Here is a 19,501-nt window from a genome sequence, read left to right as displayed (position 1 = left end):
TAGCTCAGAGGCTAAGACTAAACTGCTTTCCACTTGCTGGGATAGGGTCTCTATAGAGCCAGGCTTAAGAGCAAAATTCTGTACGTGCACTCTGTGATACAGAGACAGCATCAGTCATAAGGCACACTTCCAAAGCATTAAGATTATTGCTTGATAAATATGCTTGACAGGCACGATCCGTAACTGGTATAGTCTGCAAGGATGTCGTGCCAATTTAAACCAGCTGAGTCAGATGCCGTTTGGTACAGTTAACATGTAATACTTGCTATTACGTAAGCAAGGACTATGGCTATGCCAGGCATTTCCTGGGGCTTAACAACCAGCTGTGATCCCATGACAATCCCAGCAATTCTCAGCTGGCCACTAATCCACAAAAATGCTCTGTCCCAAAGGCTGATTCCTATTACAGGATTTTCGCTGTCCTCTTTTAGCATGTGTACATGCTTAACAGAAAGCCAGGGAGTTGCCATTAGCTACTGTAAAATAATTACCCTGTGGTGATAGTTTCAGTTAGGAAGTAAGTGTTAAAACTAAGAGTTATAGGCTACTGACTTCTCAGAAACAATTGTCAAACACTGGCATTCACTACTAAGCAAAAAAGATGTGGTTGTCTTATTTTACAGAACAAGCAAGAAACACTGATGTTGTTTTATATGCTTATATTATAGAACAATACGACCTGACAGTGTTGTCCGTTCCATTTACAAAGCCACTGGCTGTTCAGATAATCCTAACCACCATGTGATCTACTTGGAACATGTCATTGTGCGCATCACTATTACTCACCCTCGACGTGGAGACCTGGCAATTTACCTAACCTCTCCTTCTGGAACTAGGTCACAGCTCTTGGCCAACAGGTATAGTATGACAACGCAAGTTCACAGTCCATTCAGCACACAGAGCCTGCACTGAGATTGCAGCATCAGCGAAGAACAGTCAAGACGTTACAGTAGGTTCTCTGGCAGACACAGGCTAATTATTTTTTCTGAGAGAGATGGGGAGAGTGAAGTGCAAATGAAACTCAAAGATGGCAATCTCTGTCTTTATCAGTAGAAGAGTAGGCTGCAAAGCTATTGAAGGACATCGTCTCCAAAACCAAGATTAGTCCATTTCGATAGTCTTTGTGGCTCACCAATTATAAGATGGCTGGAAAATGTGAAGAAAATAGTAACAGGCTCAGTGTTATGGAAGGAAGCTGAATGGAAGTGTGTTTCTACATACTATTGGCACTTATTTTTCATTTTTCTCCTTTCTTATCCTTTGTTCACTAGTAATAAAAATAAGACAGAAGAGTAGTTCTCTACTACTGTTTTCTTTAAGCTTTGTGAATATGGTTATGACTCCCGATGTTGCCAATTTCCATATCCTTTTTTTCCCCTTGCTTATTGAGGTAGTATGCTCTACTTATGAAAGGCTTCTAGTAGGACAATGCTGAGAAGTTGCACTAGTACTTTGAAATTAATGGGTCGACTTGAAAAGAGCCTATTAAAATTTTTAAAAGTCAGCCATATCCTTCATCCCACGGATCTGTGATGAATACTTGCTTTTGAATGTCTGGCCACTCTAACATCAACCACTAAGAAAGATCAGTCCTTTTTCTCATCGTGTCACCTCTGTGTTACGTTCCTGGAGAAACTGTGACACTGCATCGAATTGTCTCTTTATCTCCAGACTGGACTCAAACAAGTATCTCTTTATCCAATGCAGTATTTCCAACATTAGTGCAATTTCAGTCTCTGGAGATGAGGTACATCATTAGTATTTGTGCTCAACAAATTGAAAGACTTCCCAGTAATATTTCTATTTCTCTGGTCTACTAGCAGAAATTTTCTTGGAAGAAAACATTGGCAGTCCTTCCCAGATAAATCTTGCTAAATCAGTGATCAAAAGCACTGCCTCCTACCAGAGGTGGTTAAAGCACTAAGAAACCCCAGAAACCTTCTCAAACTCTACCCCATTTCCAAATGTGCAAATAAGTTACAGTTACGATAAGAAATGCTTCTATACTTCTCCAACTGGCTAGGAAATCATCTTCCTGATGTGACCATAGTATGATAGGGAAAATTTTATCCTTGGTGACTAGCAGATTTAGATGACTGCCATTCTGCTGGACACAGAGCATGGCTCCCATACAAGAGTTGATGTTAGCTAATGTTACATATCTCAGAAACAGCAAAAGCTGCCATATATCAAACCTATGTTGTGAGAACTCTTCTGCCGTCCCACTCAAGTCTTCACAAAAGATTGTATCTCCAGTCCTACTCTTCAGGGCTTTTAATGAATTGGGAGTGGCCTGCTTTCCAGACTGCCTCATCATCCACATTCGTCCAGGCAAATTTGCTGATATAGTGACTATCTAGCCCTGGAGGCTTGCGTGTCTTCATGTTCCCTGGTGGTAGAAGGACTCATCTTTCCTCTTGAAAGGAAGGACCTATTTTGGAGACAATCAGGACTTGGTTCTGATGGAAGTGTGAACCCACATTTTCATTAGAGATTAGGTTAATTTAAAAGAAAAGGTATACTGAGAATACTTTTCAAGCTGTAGACATTAAGTCATCAAATGGATAGAAAGTTGTCCTGGAATTTAGGGCCCTGTAGAATATCTCCTGTGTTTCATTATGAGTGTTGTCAGTGCCTTGCTGATAAAGCACATAGGCACACATATCTATGTATCTCCCTGCTACACTGAACAAAGAATATGTCCTCTGCTAACCAGTGCAGAGGCAGACTTCTACCCTCTAAGCAGTTATGAAACAGACTTTTGTTTTCCTGTTTGAGGAAATCTTTCTTTAGTTTTCTATTCCATTTTCATGCAGCAGTTCTTCCATGCTTCAAAATGAAAAAAATTAGAAGTCCTCCAACTAGGTATCCAAACAAAACAATCTCGTGTAAACCCAATGGTCTTAACACAGCTAACTTCTGGCTCTAGGCTTTCATGTCTTGCAGCTGACTCACAGCAAGTGGGAGATAAAGACATTCCAGCATTCACAGTTCACCTCTGGTGATGACTGGTATGTGGAACAGCTACGAAGTTTAATTCAATCAGTCTCTTTGTAACCCCTGCACATTAGAAAGTAATTATTTTCTGTACCTGTGGCAGAGAGAGAGAATGCAAATGTATGTATTAAAATAAGGTGATGTTCAGCTGTTTCTTATCCTATACTATCAGAAGGCTTACCAGAAAACAAAGAAACCTGAAAGGTCTTTTAATGTTTTGCCACTTTCCAAAAAACAAATTATTCGTGACAGAGTGAATACTCATACAGTCGCACCAGAAATTCCCTTCCCATGCAAGCTTCAGAGATATACTGACTTGTCAGTCACATTTGGCTGAAACAAACAACTCTGGGCTACTAATATTAAGGAATAAACGTCTTTTGCAAACTCTAGGTTTGAAATACCTAGTGTCTTCATGAGCTCTTTCTCAGGGTAAAATGATGGATATGGGCACAGTACTTTTCAAAGTGGTATTTCAAGGGTTGTTTTATTTGGTCTTGCTGGAAGAACTTGTGCAGCTTAGTGGTCTTGCAATTAGTAGTACACTGAGTGTTGTTGAGTGTATATGTTTTAGCATCATGTAATAAAATAAAACTCGGAGTAGGAGTGTTGTTATTCAATGATATGAGAATTTAGATATGAGGCATTTGATTTTTAAAATATTATTGATGAGGGCATCAGAATAAATGCATTGAAGTACAAGTAGCATGCAGGGATGCATTGGCAGCAAGCGGTCTGGGTTTTTTTTCTATAGGCAAAGGTCCCAGAGGCTGTTGTACATTGCTACTACCTGACTGAGACGCTTTTCTCAGACATACAAGACCTTTTAATGCACATGTACATGATTAATAGCAGCAATACCAGCTGTTTTTACTGAACCCAGGGAAAACCTCATTGCTTTACCATTACTCATCTGGGTTTAATTTGAAACAGTTTGCTGGTAAAATGTCTTAAAGTGCAAAAGGTATATTTTACATATGTGCACTTCTCCACCAATTCTGGAAGAAGAGTCATTGTGTAGTTTCTGGTGCATTGACGAGTAGGTCCCTCAAGGCAGTATCAGGCATTTTTTCTGCATATTTTATCCTTAATGTTGGCATCCCCTAAAATGACTTCAGTAAGAAAACTTGTTAGTCAGAGGCGATGTGGATTCCTTTGCAGGCATTTGGTGGATTACACTGTCACTGGCTAGAGCCTCATCTGCATTCTTCAAAAACTGCATTACAGGGAACATCTGCTTTGTTGTTTGGAAAGTACTAAACATGATTACATTGGATGTGCTGCAGTAGAGGAAAATACAGGCTTGGAAAGTGCTGGCTGGTGTGAGGATGAGACTACAGTTAAGTCCAAAGGGGAACAGTATCCCCTTTTTAAAAACAATTGGCTATTGGATTTGGCAGCATGGGTTTCTGAGTGTTCTTGAGACGTACCAAGGTCAGTTCTGACACTCAGTACAGGGGGGCTATGGAGGAGAAGCCAAATACAAAGAGAGTAGAAGAAGCAAACTTAGGGCTCGTTTGTCTCCCACTGAAGTCATGGCTTGTTTAATTCTTGCCCTTTAAATTTAAAGCAGCTGCTGCCATTCGAACTGCGTAACTGAAATTTTTTAGCCACGTGGTGGCAAGTTTCCAGGCCACTAGCTTCCTATGCTTATATGGCACTGACATTAATAATACCTCTGTTCAGTAACAAAGGGAAGTATTTTCATTACCATCTTTTTCCTATCATGAAATGTTAGATAATCAGTAAATTTTAATAATACCCTCCTCTGTGGGAAACTCTTAGATCAAAAACAAGGTATTCTCATCTAATCTTACTTGCTAGTTTGCTTCATAAAAAGTCTTGGTGATCAGAAGTAGAGGAAACCTTTTCTTTATAGCAGCATATTTTGATTTCTGGACCAGTCCGTCTCACATCTTTATTGCAGTTTACACATTATACTCTAATAACAAAAGCAACATCCAAATAGGATGAAAAGGATAGGGCCAGCCTTCACGCTGAGTCTCACAGTAACTGAAAAGGACTCTGTGTTGGTATTACAAGGATCCAGGATGAGCAAACAATAATCCTCTGCTTGTACTATGTCTACAGGATGAAGCAGTTCTCAGAAAACTATTTCTCCCAACTCATACTTACTACGTTTTATTTCATTCAGGTTGTCTATATATATTATTCTTTATTTTTGGGGCGGGGTGAATAGACATCCCACTACCCTTCTACCACCCATTCTTTGAAATGCAATTGCAATGTCAATACCTCTAAAAATCCTTTTTTTTTAATTAGACTCTGGCAGTATTAGCACTAGATAGGGGGCGGAGCTCTGGAGATACTACAGACACATCATCAATTAAAAAAAAAAAGTAAACTGTTGTTTTCTATCAAAGAGGGGAGAAAATACTGTTAATTTGCCCAGCTCTGCAGAAAAGACTAATGGGGTTTATGTGCCAAAGAGTAAATGAATGCATGTAATTGAGACTATCCTCCATGTAACTCTAAAATTGATTCTGGAACTTGCTCAAAGAAAAATGTGGGGGAAGAATGAAGTGCAATATATCTGAGATTTAGAGTGACACATGCCTTTCTTTGATGACTGAGACTAATAAAGAATTAATCAGGGATCTGCAGAGCAGCCATGTATTGGCTTTTAGAATTCAATACTTCAAGTTCAGTTTTAGTGGAAAATTAAAATTTAATCATTAAAAGTTTGACTTAATTTTCCATAGTTGAAGTGGGAGTGAAGACAAGTGGCTAAGGACATATTTAGGATCCGGCTAAATGTCTCAGCTTCTGCGATTTGTATTGAACCAAACAGAAGAGAGAGGAGCTGTTTAAGACAGGCTGAGGAAGAATGCCTAGGATTTCTATTTCCTGCAGATAGGTTTGCCCCAGCTACTATAGTGAAAATGAATTAACCTTTTCCTAGCCTTATGAAAACTAGCCCCACCTCAGTCTTGCTATAACACTTACTACATTGAGTTTCACTTGGAATAAATGGAATTGTGTGATGGACAGTCAGTGTCCCCTACTGCCCTTACCCTAAGATGTCCCTTTTCAAACCTAGGATAGGGTAGGAAAAGTCTGTATATGTGGCATCAGGTTCATTTGTGCTCTTGCATTAGGATTTCTGCCTGTTTAGAGTGAGGTTTCTGCAAATTCAATAGGAAAGCCCTTGCAGCTTTTCAGAAGACAGCTATAAGTATCAGCCACACAGCTGGCTGACCAGTATGGTGTGTGGAGCTCAGCAGCCTGACATGTCTATAGGTCATGATGGAGCATTTTATGCGGGTATGTGTATCCCTGGGGACAAGCTCTCCATATTTAAAGATGGTGGTTGCTGTACTATCCACTACTTCAGGCTGACAGGCACTGTACCCTATTGTTCATACTACTGTTCTCCAAACCACTTCATCATGACAACTCAGAGATCTCCATTGCTTCATAAAATTAACTGTGATAACCAGATGTAAAATGGAAATTTTTAAAAAAAAAATATGTATGCATATATTTTAAATACCTCTTCTTTAGATCCTTGTCCAGAAGTTTTAAGTGACCTTCCCTGACACATGTTGGTGAGGAAGGTTCTGAAGTGCCTGTGTGCTCTCTGACCATTTCTTTTTTTCCTGAATACTTCAGTGCAGGTGGGCAGTAGGGTCTGGCTGAAGTTTTGGTTAAGACAGTTTGGGCTATCTGCAGTTCCTCAGGGGCTGCATGTCACAGGGAGCTGGTGGCTTAACCCTGTGGAGAAGAGCTGCTCTAAGGAGAATAGTTGACCAAAGCATTTTCAGGTGCGCAGCTTGGGAAGGCATTCTGTACTCTTTTCAAACTGTAAGGTCACTTGAAGTCTGTGGCCAATTAGACTAGTAGGCAAGGACCGCTTGCCTGTCAGGCTGCCAATTTAGTAGACTGGAGCACATCATAAACAAAGACTACGGCTACAGAGGAGAAAATAGCCTTCTCTTGCCCCCTACTCCACTGCAGGCCCAGCCATCAGCCAGTGCAGGGCTCTCAATGTGGTCAGTTCAATATACAAGCATGGCTGTCAGTCAGGTGCAGCTGCACATTCTGAGATGAAAAAAGGATCTTGATAATAAAAAAGCTCCTTTTATGCGTTTACCTTTTATTGTTCGTGATGGATGGTGGTGGTGTTACCAAATGGATCGCCTACCCCCACTGCCTTTTCTCACTTGAAATTAAAAATTAAAACAAATTAAAACAAATTCTTCTGAGCATTTAGGAACGTAGACGTTCTTTGCTAAAAAGCTGACACACTTCTTGGTTGGTTTTTTAACAGTAGTAGATTTGTGAGAGACTAGCCTTATGTTCCCACTTGTGTAATTCCAAGAAAGTGGCTAATTGTCTTCCTCTGGGTCTAAAATTTGATTACAGATTAATATTTCTGCTTGAAGTTATATTCTTAAATAGAAACATGATGCAATTTCTAGGCTGAAGTGGTGGCAGTGGAAGAAGCCAAGACTCTTGAATTTGTTTTAAGGAAATAATTATTTTACTCTGTACTCTGTAACTCATATATTCTTATATAGACCTACATATGGCATGTGATGATTATGTCATAAAATTTCTCAGAGAGAGAAGAGTCATTATTTTTAAATGTAATGCTATTCATTGTAAGCAGCAGCCCATAATTAGTTTCTCTGGATATAGTCAGTCATGCAGTCATATCCACCCTAACTTGAATGTCCTGTTACTAAGAGAGGTCACCTGAGTAATTGAATAACAGATCTGGCATTTTGTTGTGGTTATGTTAACAAATAAATTATAAAGATTCAAATGCTGTTACTCACTTTGGTACTTAAAGGCATGTTACATGCATGAGTATAGGTGCTGCAGATGTATATGACTGTCGTGGTTTAACCCCCGCCAGCAACTAAGCCCCACACAGCCGCTCGCTCACTCCCCCCTGGTGGAATGGGGGAGAAAATCAGAAGAGTGAAAGTGAGAAAACTCGTGAGTTGAGATAAAGACAGTTTAATAGGTAAAGCAAAAGCTGTGCATGCAAGCAAAGCAAAACAAGGAATTTATTCACTACTTCCCATCGGCAGGCAGGTGTTCAGCCATCCCCAGGAAGGCAGGGCTCCATCACATGTAACGGTGACTTGGGAAGACAAAAGGCCATCACTCCAAACGTCCCCCCCTTCCTTCTTTTTCCCCCAGCTTTATATGCTGAGCATGACATCATATGGTGTGGGATCTCCCTTTGGTCAGTTGGGGTCAGCTGTCCCAGCTACGTCCCCTCCCAACTTCTTGTGCACCCTCAGCCTGCTCACTGGTGGGGTGGGGTGAGAAGCAGAAAAGGCCTTGACCCTGTGTAAGCACTGCTCAGCAGTAATGAAAACATCCCTGTGTTATCAACACTGTTTTCAGCACAAATCCAAAACATAGCCCCATACTAGCTTCTATGCAGAAAATTAACTCTATCCCAGACAAAACCAGCATAATGATCATGGTCATATAACTTATCAGATTATTCTATTAATCTTGTTTAACTATTTTAATCTATAATAACCTGTAATAGCCAACTAACAATTCATCAGACCATATACTAATAATTTACTAGTCCGTGATAAGCTATGTGTAAGTGTGTCCTTGATATGAATTTTGACTCCGTAATCTGACAAATAACAAAATCAATTAACTATCTGGACTTGCTCTGTGCTCCTTAAAAGATCGTATTCCATATGTATTTCTTTCTTCCTGAAAAGGAAGAATACACCTGAACATTTGATCATTTCATTCATTCATTTAACACCACTGAAAGGGAAATCCATGTACTGCCTCACAGGTTCTTTGATTTGAGAGCTTAGTGCATAAGTAGAGCAACACAAATATACTTGGACCATTGAGTATGTACAACATACACATACAGACAGCCTCAGAAAAAGTATCTTTCTACTTTTTTTTTAACTGTTCTTTCGATCTGTCTGTAGCTTTTTGACTCGTTTGTAAAATCTTTTGTAGAAACACATTTCATACATTAAAAGATTCCAATTTAAACCTTACTTTATCAAATTCAAATCTTTCCCAAAGAAGTCTTCTTTCCAAAAATGAGTCACTTTTCTATGAAAGAATATTAATGGATTTTCCCCATTTCCATGGATAGATACATGAAAGCTTACAGTTTCAGCCATAGTGTATTTTAGGTAAAAGTGTTTTTATAGGCCTATGATAAAGTCATAAGGGATTTTTGTCTCTTCCTCCCAAAATTATTAAAGGAATGATGCAATATTAAAATGGAAATCTGACAGCAATTTAAAATTCCATAAAGTGACAAATAAACACCCTTAAACAAAAAATACTATAGGAAATATTGGACTAATTATAGTAAAAATAAACAGCAACTTGTGTTTCTATGTATGTGAATGGAAGCCCAGTGAATATAGAATTTACAATATAATTGCACAGTACTTACATGATACTATATAATTTAGTTGCCACAGTGGCAAAGAGGAATATCGCTGCCTTGGCGGATTGACAGGGTGTTTAGAAAGTAATACATTAATTACCAGCAAAACACAGTATGACAATTTGACTAACTGTTGGAAATAACCTACATAATGACTTAAATTGAACATACCCGCATGCAAACACTGGGTAATAACTGCATATTAATTTCTACCCTTTCAGTAAATTATGTGTGCCATGTGTTTGTGAGATTTGCTGTATTCAAACAACTGATTTAACAGTGACATGAAACAGGCCAATTCTGCTGGCAGACTATATATATACATATATAGATGCGCACACAGAGAGGCACAGACTGCATCAGAAGAAAATCTCTCCCAATTATCAGTGAAAATGAAGCCTAATTCTAAATATATACCCGTATTTTAATTTAATGTTATCAACACTAATAAAAACAAGTACTATTATAGGCATTCATTTAAAATGGAAAAAGGTTGCACAAATGAAAGCATGAAAATCAGCTTTGGGCTGAGTCCTATAAAGTGCACCAGGCATGCAGGTCCATACAGGTCATATTGAAGTAAGTGTGGATATGCAATACCTGAACCCATGCCTCTGACTGACCAAAGTTTTCAGCAAGAAGTATGGCATTTTATTCATATCCTGTGTGGCGATTTTTACCAGAAATTGACACATACTCACATTGCTACAAAAGTATCCTGCTTTTCCAATGTTTGCTGAACTTCACAACCTTTTGAGAATAAAGCTTGAAATTAGCTTAGAAAATAACAGTAAAGAATCAAATGAGTGTAAAATATCGTAATGTTTTTGTAGTCTAATACTAGATTTTTATCTATTTTATGGAAAAGGGTTTTAAATCTATTGGATTTTCTACTGTAGAGATCTTGTTTTATGAAAAATATTTAAGCATAGCTATTATTACCAGTGGAATTTTCACACATAAAGACCAAATTAAAATAGTGATAAATATACATACATATATATATGTGTATATATAAAAAATAGATATACATACATATATGTGTATATATGCATGTATTTGTATAGAAATACATGTACATACATATATATGGGTGTATATGTATATGTATTTATTAAAGCTGAGCTGTGCCGTTTTATTGGAGGCAATAGTCTTGATTAGACTGCACCCCCCATTACTGTCTTTGGGGTACCAGGCAACGTGCTGTGAGCAATGAATAAAAGTACAAATTCTCTTGTATCTTTCCAAAATCTCATTAATAAATTCCAGTTTTAGGTAATAAAGTCTCTGGCCAGTTCTCCTTCCCATTGCCCCATGGGATCAGCATCACACTGCAGCATCTGAACTGGGCCCCCATACTAGAAATTATCATAATCCAGGCCTGAGCTCCAACCTTTTCACCCAACACCTAAGTGATTAAATTATGGTAATGTTGTGGTTAGATGAAACCATCAGATGCCATTAGTCTCTCAGTTTTACCCAAACTCAATTCTGTCAAGTGTTTGAAGAGAGTGATCCCTTGGTCATTTGAGGATTGAGACCAATGTCTCAGTTACATTTTATTTCCTCACAAGAAGTCACATATATTGAATTGCTAATATTGTCTGAGTCACTTAAGACTTTTTATTGTTTCTAAACCCTTTTAAGTATTCCAATCCAAAGCCAAAAATAAATGTTACAGAAATTTTCCAGCTTATAAGTTGTTTGTCTTTACATCATGCTGTTAAAGCAATGGATATGCTGTACTGTATGCACTTTTCCCAAGACACATGAATCCTATTAAACAGTATTAGCAATTTTTTTTTTTTTTTTTTGCAATGAATTCTCTTTCCATTCTCTTTCACATTATGACAAATGATGGCATGTAAAGAATCTCTTCCATCAAAACAACAAGAAACTGTTGAATGTACTTGAAATATGCGTGGGGAAACCATCATGAGTAACATTATGTAAAGGCACAGATGAATGAACTGGCTAATTAGTATATCATTCAAGAGTTTGCAGACTTGGAGGCTTAGCTCCCCAAATAAAATGGTTCACTTAAAATAATGTCATGATTTATTTTAGGCTATTTGATCATTCCATGGAAGGATTCAAAAACTGGGAGTTTATGACTACTCACTGCTGGAGTGAAAAAGCAGCAGGTGACTGGATCTTGGAAATCTGTGACACTCCATCTCAGCTGAGAAATTTCAAGACTCCGGGTATGGCTCTATCCTTTATTTGGGCTCAGTGAATTCAGAAGAATGCTTGCAGTTGCTAACACTGCCTTGACTGTTTTCCAACTTTTATTTACAGCTGTGACATCTCACCGGTTTTAGTGTGCAGGCAGAGCTGTGAAGAGCATTATTCTTAATTCCAGTTATCAATGTACTCTTCGTTTTTAAGTTGCTGTTATTTGCCATTTAAGACTCGTGGTTCTCTTTTATTCTGAACTTACTTCTGGTTTCCATGGAGAATTTCATCTTCTCAGGGTAAACTGCCCTCTTTCTTGCAGTCACATGTGTTGCCTCAAAGTATAAAAAGAGACTTTGGCCATTTAAAGCTACATCATACCAGACATGAATTCTTCAAGCTGAGAGAGATCCTTGTACCATCTGACAGATTAGCAAGAGTAAGTGCTTTAAACAAAGCCAAATCTTTACTAGGCGCAGTTTTCAAGGAAGAAGATACAAAACTGCATGAAACTGCATGTGCCACTTTTAAAAGAAGTTAGAGTATCTCCATACGGAGGCATCTGTTTTCTTGCATGTCGAATATAATTTATCAGACAGGTCTTCAACATAAATTAGAGCAGCCCAGAGTTACTCTGCTGTATTAATATTGCCTGCGACTTTCATGGCTGATATAGGGCCCATATTTACTTGGCCTATATCAGCTATATAGAGCCCAGGAATTTATTTTCATGTTGTTTTCTTTGCTTTCTTTTTTTTATCCTACCCATAAGAAAAAGTGGCGTTTATCAGTGTTTACACAATTAGAAAATCCCGCTATACAAGAGAAAGAAATTCACAGCTTGCTACCACTGGTAGGTTGCATTGTGCTCCTGTGTATATGGGCAGAGTGCTCAGACCTAGCATTCATCCACTCATGAACTGTGCTCTTAGTAAGAATTTTTGAGACTACAGAAGTTCTGCTGCTTTTAATTCCCACTGCACAGTATGAGCACTTTGAAAGAAATGGTGATTGAGAGAAGGGCTTTCAAAGAGACTCATGGGAATACATGCTAACTTCTATTTGCTGGTTATGAGAGATGAGTATATACTTGCCTTTGGACTTACTGAAAACCTAAACCTTAAAAACCTATTTTGAAATAGATTCATTATACGCAGACAAAAATACCACTGTTTATGCATGAACACTGAATGAATACAGTCTTTCCTTCACAGCCCCACATCAAAGTCGGTGGAAACCCTTTAATAAAAATAATCAAAGGTGGAATATAACTTAAACAAATAATCTAGATTAAAACATGTTAGAGAAATGAATACTGATGTGTTGGAAATCATTTCTCACTAAATCTAAATTAACACTTGCTCTGATTGGATAGCATGTCAGAATGCAATACTATTACATTGGAAGTAACAAATCTAGTTGATTACTGCTTTCTGATACATAAAAATTAATAATAAGAATTCTGCTATGAAATATATTTAGGATTAAAATGACATTAGCAATAGAATTAGCTTATAATTCAGTGAAATAAAAGATACATTCCACCTCAGGCAGCTAAGTAAACTCACAAAGTAGTAAGAGTTTTCTAATTGATTTGCTAAAAATCAATTCTGAATTTTAAGACATAAATGTTAAGTTAAAGTACTTGAAGCCATAAAAATATATCTTTGTGAACTTAACAATAGGGGATTTTTAAGTATGTTTGTTTCTGAACTAGGAGGTTATTGGAAGTCATTAAAACCATTCAAATGAGCCTTGCTAAGTATAAGTACTTTTATTGTTTCTACTACATGAAAAAGCAGACATAAAGAAACATTGACTAAAATGCAAACTGAAGTGCTTAAAAGCTATGAGTTTAAAATGAGAAAGGCTAGTGTGATAGGGCATGTGCATGTAGTTGACTATTCTACAAGAATGTTAATTGATTCAATTCTGCTTTTTCCAAGAAAGGCCCATTAATGTTTCTGCCATCAGATATGGAGATGAAGTACTTTGTCTTCTTCTTCATTGAAATTTCGTTTGTTAAATTATTCAGATTGGAATGAAAGCTGTGTGCGGTTCACCTGTTCAAGGTAAATGTGCCTTTCTGGGAGGCCAGCTGGTCCAATCACTCCTGCAGCTTACAAACTCAGTAGGACGATCTCCATCATGACTTAGAGCAAGCCAGGGCACAGGAGGAATTGTAATGTGTGAACATGGAGTTGTCCAGTCTCCTTCCTAGTCCAAGTGGTGCATAGGCCAAACTCAGCTGGGTTTATACGTTTTATGTTGGACAAAAATGAACCCTCTCATTTCAAAATGATGACAAAATGGAAGTGCTGATTTTATGCTGCTTAGATAATTTTCTAAAAAAATCTAACAGACAGATCAGCCTCATTCAACTGCTGTTGAAATTGATGGAATTGAATGAGAATTTTAGTTCTTTATTTCTGTTCTTCATTAGCTGAGTTATGTTCTTTTTAATGCAGCAGATGGCCAGATAGCCAATCTCTCTGCTTTTTAAAAAAGTTTCTCTGCCTGTCTGGCCATCAAATCATATTCTCTTATTGCCTGTCTCAGTTGTCTGCATAACCTGAATTTTTTTTTAGGATGCTAAACCAGCAGTCATAAGCCAAAATTTTTAAAACCTGTTATGTAATATGAGACCAATAAGTCCCTATTGAAGACCAAGATAATCAGTGTGATTTTCAAAATTGCTGAGCAGCGAACAACTTTTTGTTAAAGTCTGCGGTAACTCTAGGGTGGCCAGTGTCATTTAAATGTCAGCTGTATACTCAAGTGGTTAACTTTAAGCACAGCATTTTGAAAATCTTTATTATCATCCTCTAGAGGTCTGAAAGGAAAAAACAGCATTGCCAGTGTTTCAGTTTTCGCTTCATTTTGTCTGCACTGATCAATTCTTACCATGGTTTTGCAGTGGTGAAAGGTTCTTACGTAAGCGATGTTAATTGCACCAGTAAATACAGAGCAAAGTTTCTAGTACACTAAAAAGGGGTATTCATTAAACGTATTTGGAAATGCAGCCATAGACTGTGAGCAGAACCGTTCAAGGATTCAGGGGAAGGTTTGGTGTTTGGGGTTTTTTTTAATATTCAGTGCTTTAGAATTTGATAGAGGGAAGGTATTAAACAACAACTAAGTAAGTAATTTATTCAGATTATTCAGTAATCAGATTACTGGAAAGAGACAAAAATCAATTATGTTCAACTCCATCTTGCACTTGTTATTCCTGATGCAGCCAGGAACGTCTCTGGCTTGAAGGACAAGCTAGGGTAGCTCTTCACCTTTTTGTGTTCCAGAACCCATAGTTCATCCAACAGGCATGAAAGAGAGCCACAGTGCAACACGTTTCAGCTATTCCCCTCTTCTCTCTTCCCTGGCATGCTCCCTGTACTAAAGCCTAGAAAAGAGACAGCATGGAGCTATTTTGCAAACTGTTAATCCAGGCTATTTTCCAGACATCTTTTACAGCCTTTTATGTCACCAGGACAGTCTAAAAGTGGCCAGCTACATTTTCAGCTTTACACTTTAAAACCTGTTCCTGCACACTCCTGTTTTACATACATAGTTGTATGGGTCTTACTGATTTATTGATTTCAATACTTTATGTATACTCTTCTCAGTGCTACAGTGGCTAATCTCATGGGACTGATTTCTTTTGCTCTATAAGGACTAAAGCCTAAAGACCCAACTCTGGAAAAAAAGGGGCAGTAAGGCCAAGGGGTATGGAAGAAAGTAGACCTGCCCAACCAAGGGTTGTGGAGGAAGCTGATACACTGGAGGAATCCTTTGTGGAGGAAGCTGATACACTGGAGGAATCCTGCTGGAAAGCTTACTCTTTGCTTTCTTTTAACCGTAATGTGAAACAGTGCTTGAGACTGGTTAGGCTTTTACACACATTTGGATTTCACAAGATGCAGGCTGGTTGTGAATTTGGATCCTGGTTCATTGTATACTGTCTAGTAATACATCCCCCAACTTCCTAGAGCAGTCGTTGCCCTGTGATGGAAGCTGTCCAGTAACACTTCTGTTCAGAAAGATTTGAAAGTGCCTGCCGTATATCAGTGGTGGATAAACTCAGCTGTTTGGGCATGTTGGGGTTAGTCTCCGGACTGAACAGAACGTGAAGTAAACAAAAGGTGCTTAAAAACGATGTATGGTGCCTCTCTGATTTATCACTGTAGCCTGCAGTTCATCACACTGATATCACCATTATGCCTGTTTCTTGTTGCTGTTGTGTGCATGTGTTTGTTTAGCTATTGAAAGGTCTTATAATTAAGAGCTGCAATTTTCCTGTAATCAAATTGAGAACAAAGAGCCAACATGTCATCATATCCCTGCATTGGCAAGGTAATGCCACATCTGTTACCCGTAAAGAAATGCAGGGTCCAGTTCATAAAAGTAGTGCATGTGATTTCTGCATTTAATTCTGTAGAGTTTATGGAAGTGGGCATGTGCTTGTTGTGAAACACTGCGATATACCTTTTCTCCTATACATACAGTATGAGACCTCTGTTACATGCTAAATACAAGCAGGGTAAAGGATTATTCTAGCCAAACTAAATGATGGAATCAGCCAAAAATGGGGAAAGAAAGACTTTGGCTTAAATGTGCACACTTTGTTTATTCATTATAAAAGTGTGTGTGTATGTATATATACTTAGTTATTGAAATATTTTCATTGTGCAAATTAAACTTGCCTTGAGGCAGGCTTCATTTATTTGCTGGCAAGTCACATGAATTTTTCCCCTCTTTATTTACTGAACCATTCTTAAAAGGCAACTAATCTCTTGAGAGACCCTGCATTATTCCCCTCACTGCCCTTTTGCATTAGGTATACATTCAAAGCACCAGTCCTTCCTGCAGTAATGTTAGTACAGGCCCTTCCATGCGTGTAAAGTCCAGACACAATACACTGTGCCAGAGGAGCATCTTTACCTGTGCTTCTTGCAAATACTTTTTTCTAGTATTCAGTATTTTTACCAGTGTTCTGGAAGAAGTATAAAATGAACCCTTGGAAAGTTTAGCGATTTTTGGAGCATAACTTAGCAAAACACACATTTTTTGGTTGCATCCAATACATTATGGTCCATATGCTGTAGAAGTGGGTTAAAACACAAAAAGGACAGAGACTGTATGTGGAGAATCTGTAGCTTTGAAAAGGCTGTAGAGATGACTGCATATCTGGTTAAAAATGAGCTCCCTGCATGACTCCTTTCCTAATAAGAAAAGTGCCTTTAAGGACCCAGCTGAATCACTCTAAAGAATATTGGGAGTTAACTTGATCCCCACATGTCTATACAGGAAGAAAATCGGGGTACTGGTTGACAGCCAGCTGAACATGAGCGGCAGTGTGCCCCAGTGGCCAAGAAGGCCAATGGCATCCTGGCCTGTATCAGAAATAGTGTGGCCAGCAGGAGGAGGGAGATGATCGTGCCCCTGTACTCGGCCCTAGTGAGGCCGCACCTCGAATACCGTGTTCAGTTTTGGGCCCCTCACTACAAGAAGGACATTGAGGGGCTGGAGCGTGTCCAGAGAAGGGCAACGAAGCTGGTGAAGGGCCTGGAGAACAAGTCTTATGAGGAGCGGCTGAGGGAACTGGGGCTGTTTAGCCTGGAGAAGAGGAGGCTGAGGGGAGCCCTCATCGCGCTCTACAACTACCTGAAAGGAGGTTGTAGCGAGGTGGGGGGTGGTCTCTTCTCCCAAGTAGCTAGTGATAGGACGAGAGGAAATGGCCTCAAGTTGCGCCAAGGGAGGTTTAGATTGGACATTAGGAAAAACTTCTTTACTGAAAGAGTGGTCAGGCCTTGGAGCAGGCTGCCCAGGGAAGGGGTAGAGTCACCATCCCTGGAAGTATTTAAAAGACGTGTAGATGAGGCACTTAGGGACATGGTTTAGTAGGCATGGTGGTGTTGGGCTGCCGGTTGGACTCAATGATCTTCCAGGTCTTTTCCAACCTTAATGATTCTATGATTCTATGAAAATACCTGCTTTGGGTCTTTTTAATCTCGTGGGGGCTAAAGAGCTACATGGCTGTGAGCTAGAGGTAGAAAAAGACAAACTGAAAATAAGGTGCATACAGTTTTACAGCCAAGGTAATTAGCCAGTAGTTTGGCAGCAGGTTTTGTAAATTCTTCATCAGTTAATTTTTTAAATCAGGATTGAATGTCTCTTAAAAAAAAGTAATGCTTTGCTTTAGCTGTGAAAAGTTGGAAGCTACTGTATGAAACAACTGTCATGTGATGTAGTCTCTTGCTTATAGTTTCTTCTCAAAAACTGAGTATAGGGCAGAGAAGGTTTCATATGAAGTGTAGAAATTTCTATCCCAGAAAGATTAAATTGGGTTGGCAAATGACAGAGAGATAACAGAGATTCTCATCTTTAAACCCAGTGTAAACCATTTAAAAGAATTGGCCTATCATCTGTCAGGTAGTGGTTTTGCTTATTGTTGCTTACTGTTTGAAGGATGAATATAAAAGCAGAGAGATAATGTATTGTCTTGGTCATGTCAATGGACAATACCAGATGACATGGGAAAAATAAAGAAAATGAGTTGTAAAGGTCAAAGTAATTTGCTTGCACAGGTTGAAAAAGTCCAAGTGAACAATATGAAAACTCAAGTTATTGAGTATCATTAAAATGAAAGAAGAGAAAGATTGCTTGAATTTAGTTTTACATTAAGTATACAAAGTGATTTTCTTGAGAAGAAACATACCTGGATTACTTTTCTTTTTAAATAATAGTTCTAAGCAAAGAGTATTTTAACCACAGAACAGTCTCCAAAACTGGGTGTTTCAAATTCAGAAAAGACATACTCCCTGTCCTCTGTTTCCTTTCTCTTCTGATGAGAATTTGGCATTTACAACTAGCTACTCCAACACAGATAAATACAATCAAGAGAATAAGATAAGACCAAACTTACGTTCCATCTTTTCAAGCAGGGATGTGTTTTTTCGGCATCTTTACTTTAGGCGTTATTTCAGGCCTGAGTCTTTTTGCTCTTTCACAGAATTAATTCACCAGGTAGTTAGACAGAAAGGTGGGGACTGGAAGTTCACACTTTGTGTCCTAATAGCCTGAACTGATGACTTGATATACATTTATCTTTTTGTTCTTCCACAAAACTTGCCAGAAAGTCAGATAATGCTTCAGGCAGGCAAACAATTTTTTCTTTCTTTACTTAAGTACTGAGAGGATAAAATATTAGTGATGAACACAGACAATGCAGTGATACATCTGCCAAATAACTAGGAAAAATAAATAAGAAATTATGCTGGTTTGGGAGGGGACAATGTTGTTCTACCATGGAGATTTTAAAAGAAGTTGTTTCCTGTTCATCGAGATGTGTCCTGTAAGCCAATGAAAAGTACTCTTGAGTAATAAACAAAACGTAACCCGTTTCTTAAGTCAGGATTCTGAATACAGCTAGTTAGCTAAGAGATCTCAAATAATAATTACTGGATAATTAATGTTCTGAGGGAAAGTGAAATCCGGAGCAAAAACTCATTGATGAGTACCATACACATCTTCCAAATAACTGTATGGCCAAAGGTTTTGTAGTTTATTGTTTATATTGAGTTCAAACTGTGGTGCAAACTTTCACTAGACCTACAAGAAGCTGGAGAGCAATGAAAATACCATGTAAAAATCTGATTGAAGAAAGTATGTTTTCTCAGTTTATAGTGAAGCATCGATTGCCCCATGTTAAACTGAGGACACTTATTTGAAAAGCAACGTCTTCCATACCTACTCACAAAGTCGTGTTTACAAGTGATATGTTTTTGTAAGACACAGGAAATAGAAATGGTTTCTAAAACTAGATTTTAAATACTTAACTTCTAGGCAAATTGAAAGAGTGGTCCTTAGTACTGTATGGAACATCCATCCAGCCTTACTCACCAAGAAATG

The 19,501-nt window shown here is 38.4% G+C and overlaps 1 protein-coding gene across 1 annotated transcript in view; it reads left to right on the top strand.

The window, feature by feature from the left end:
• The window catches only part of LOC104078453 (proprotein convertase subtilisin/kexin type 5-like), a gene marked incomplete at its 5' end in the record, with an annotated part of 61,366 nt that overhangs the window by 32,043 nt on the left and 9,822 nt on the right, over window positions 1–19,501 (top strand). The window contains 3 exon segments of the mRNA XM_009580099.1: window positions 669–857; window positions 11,486–11,622; window positions 19,436–19,501. The exon segment at window positions 19,436–19,501 is cut by the window's right edge and continues 14 nt beyond it. Coding sequence (XP_009578394.1) covers window positions 669–857; window positions 11,486–11,622; window positions 19,436–19,501 — 392 coding nt within the window.

This window comes from Fulmarus glacialis, unplaced genomic scaffold, assembly GCF_000690835.1.
Source record: "Fulmarus glacialis isolate BGI_N327 unplaced genomic scaffold, ASM69083v1 scaffold3496, whole genome shotgun sequence".
Classification (NCBI taxonomy): domain Eukaryota; kingdom Metazoa; phylum Chordata; class Aves; order Procellariiformes; family Procellariidae; genus Fulmarus; species Fulmarus glacialis.
The sequence above is the reverse complement of the archived record's forward strand: the minus strand, read 5'-3'. Positions and strand labels throughout refer to the sequence as shown.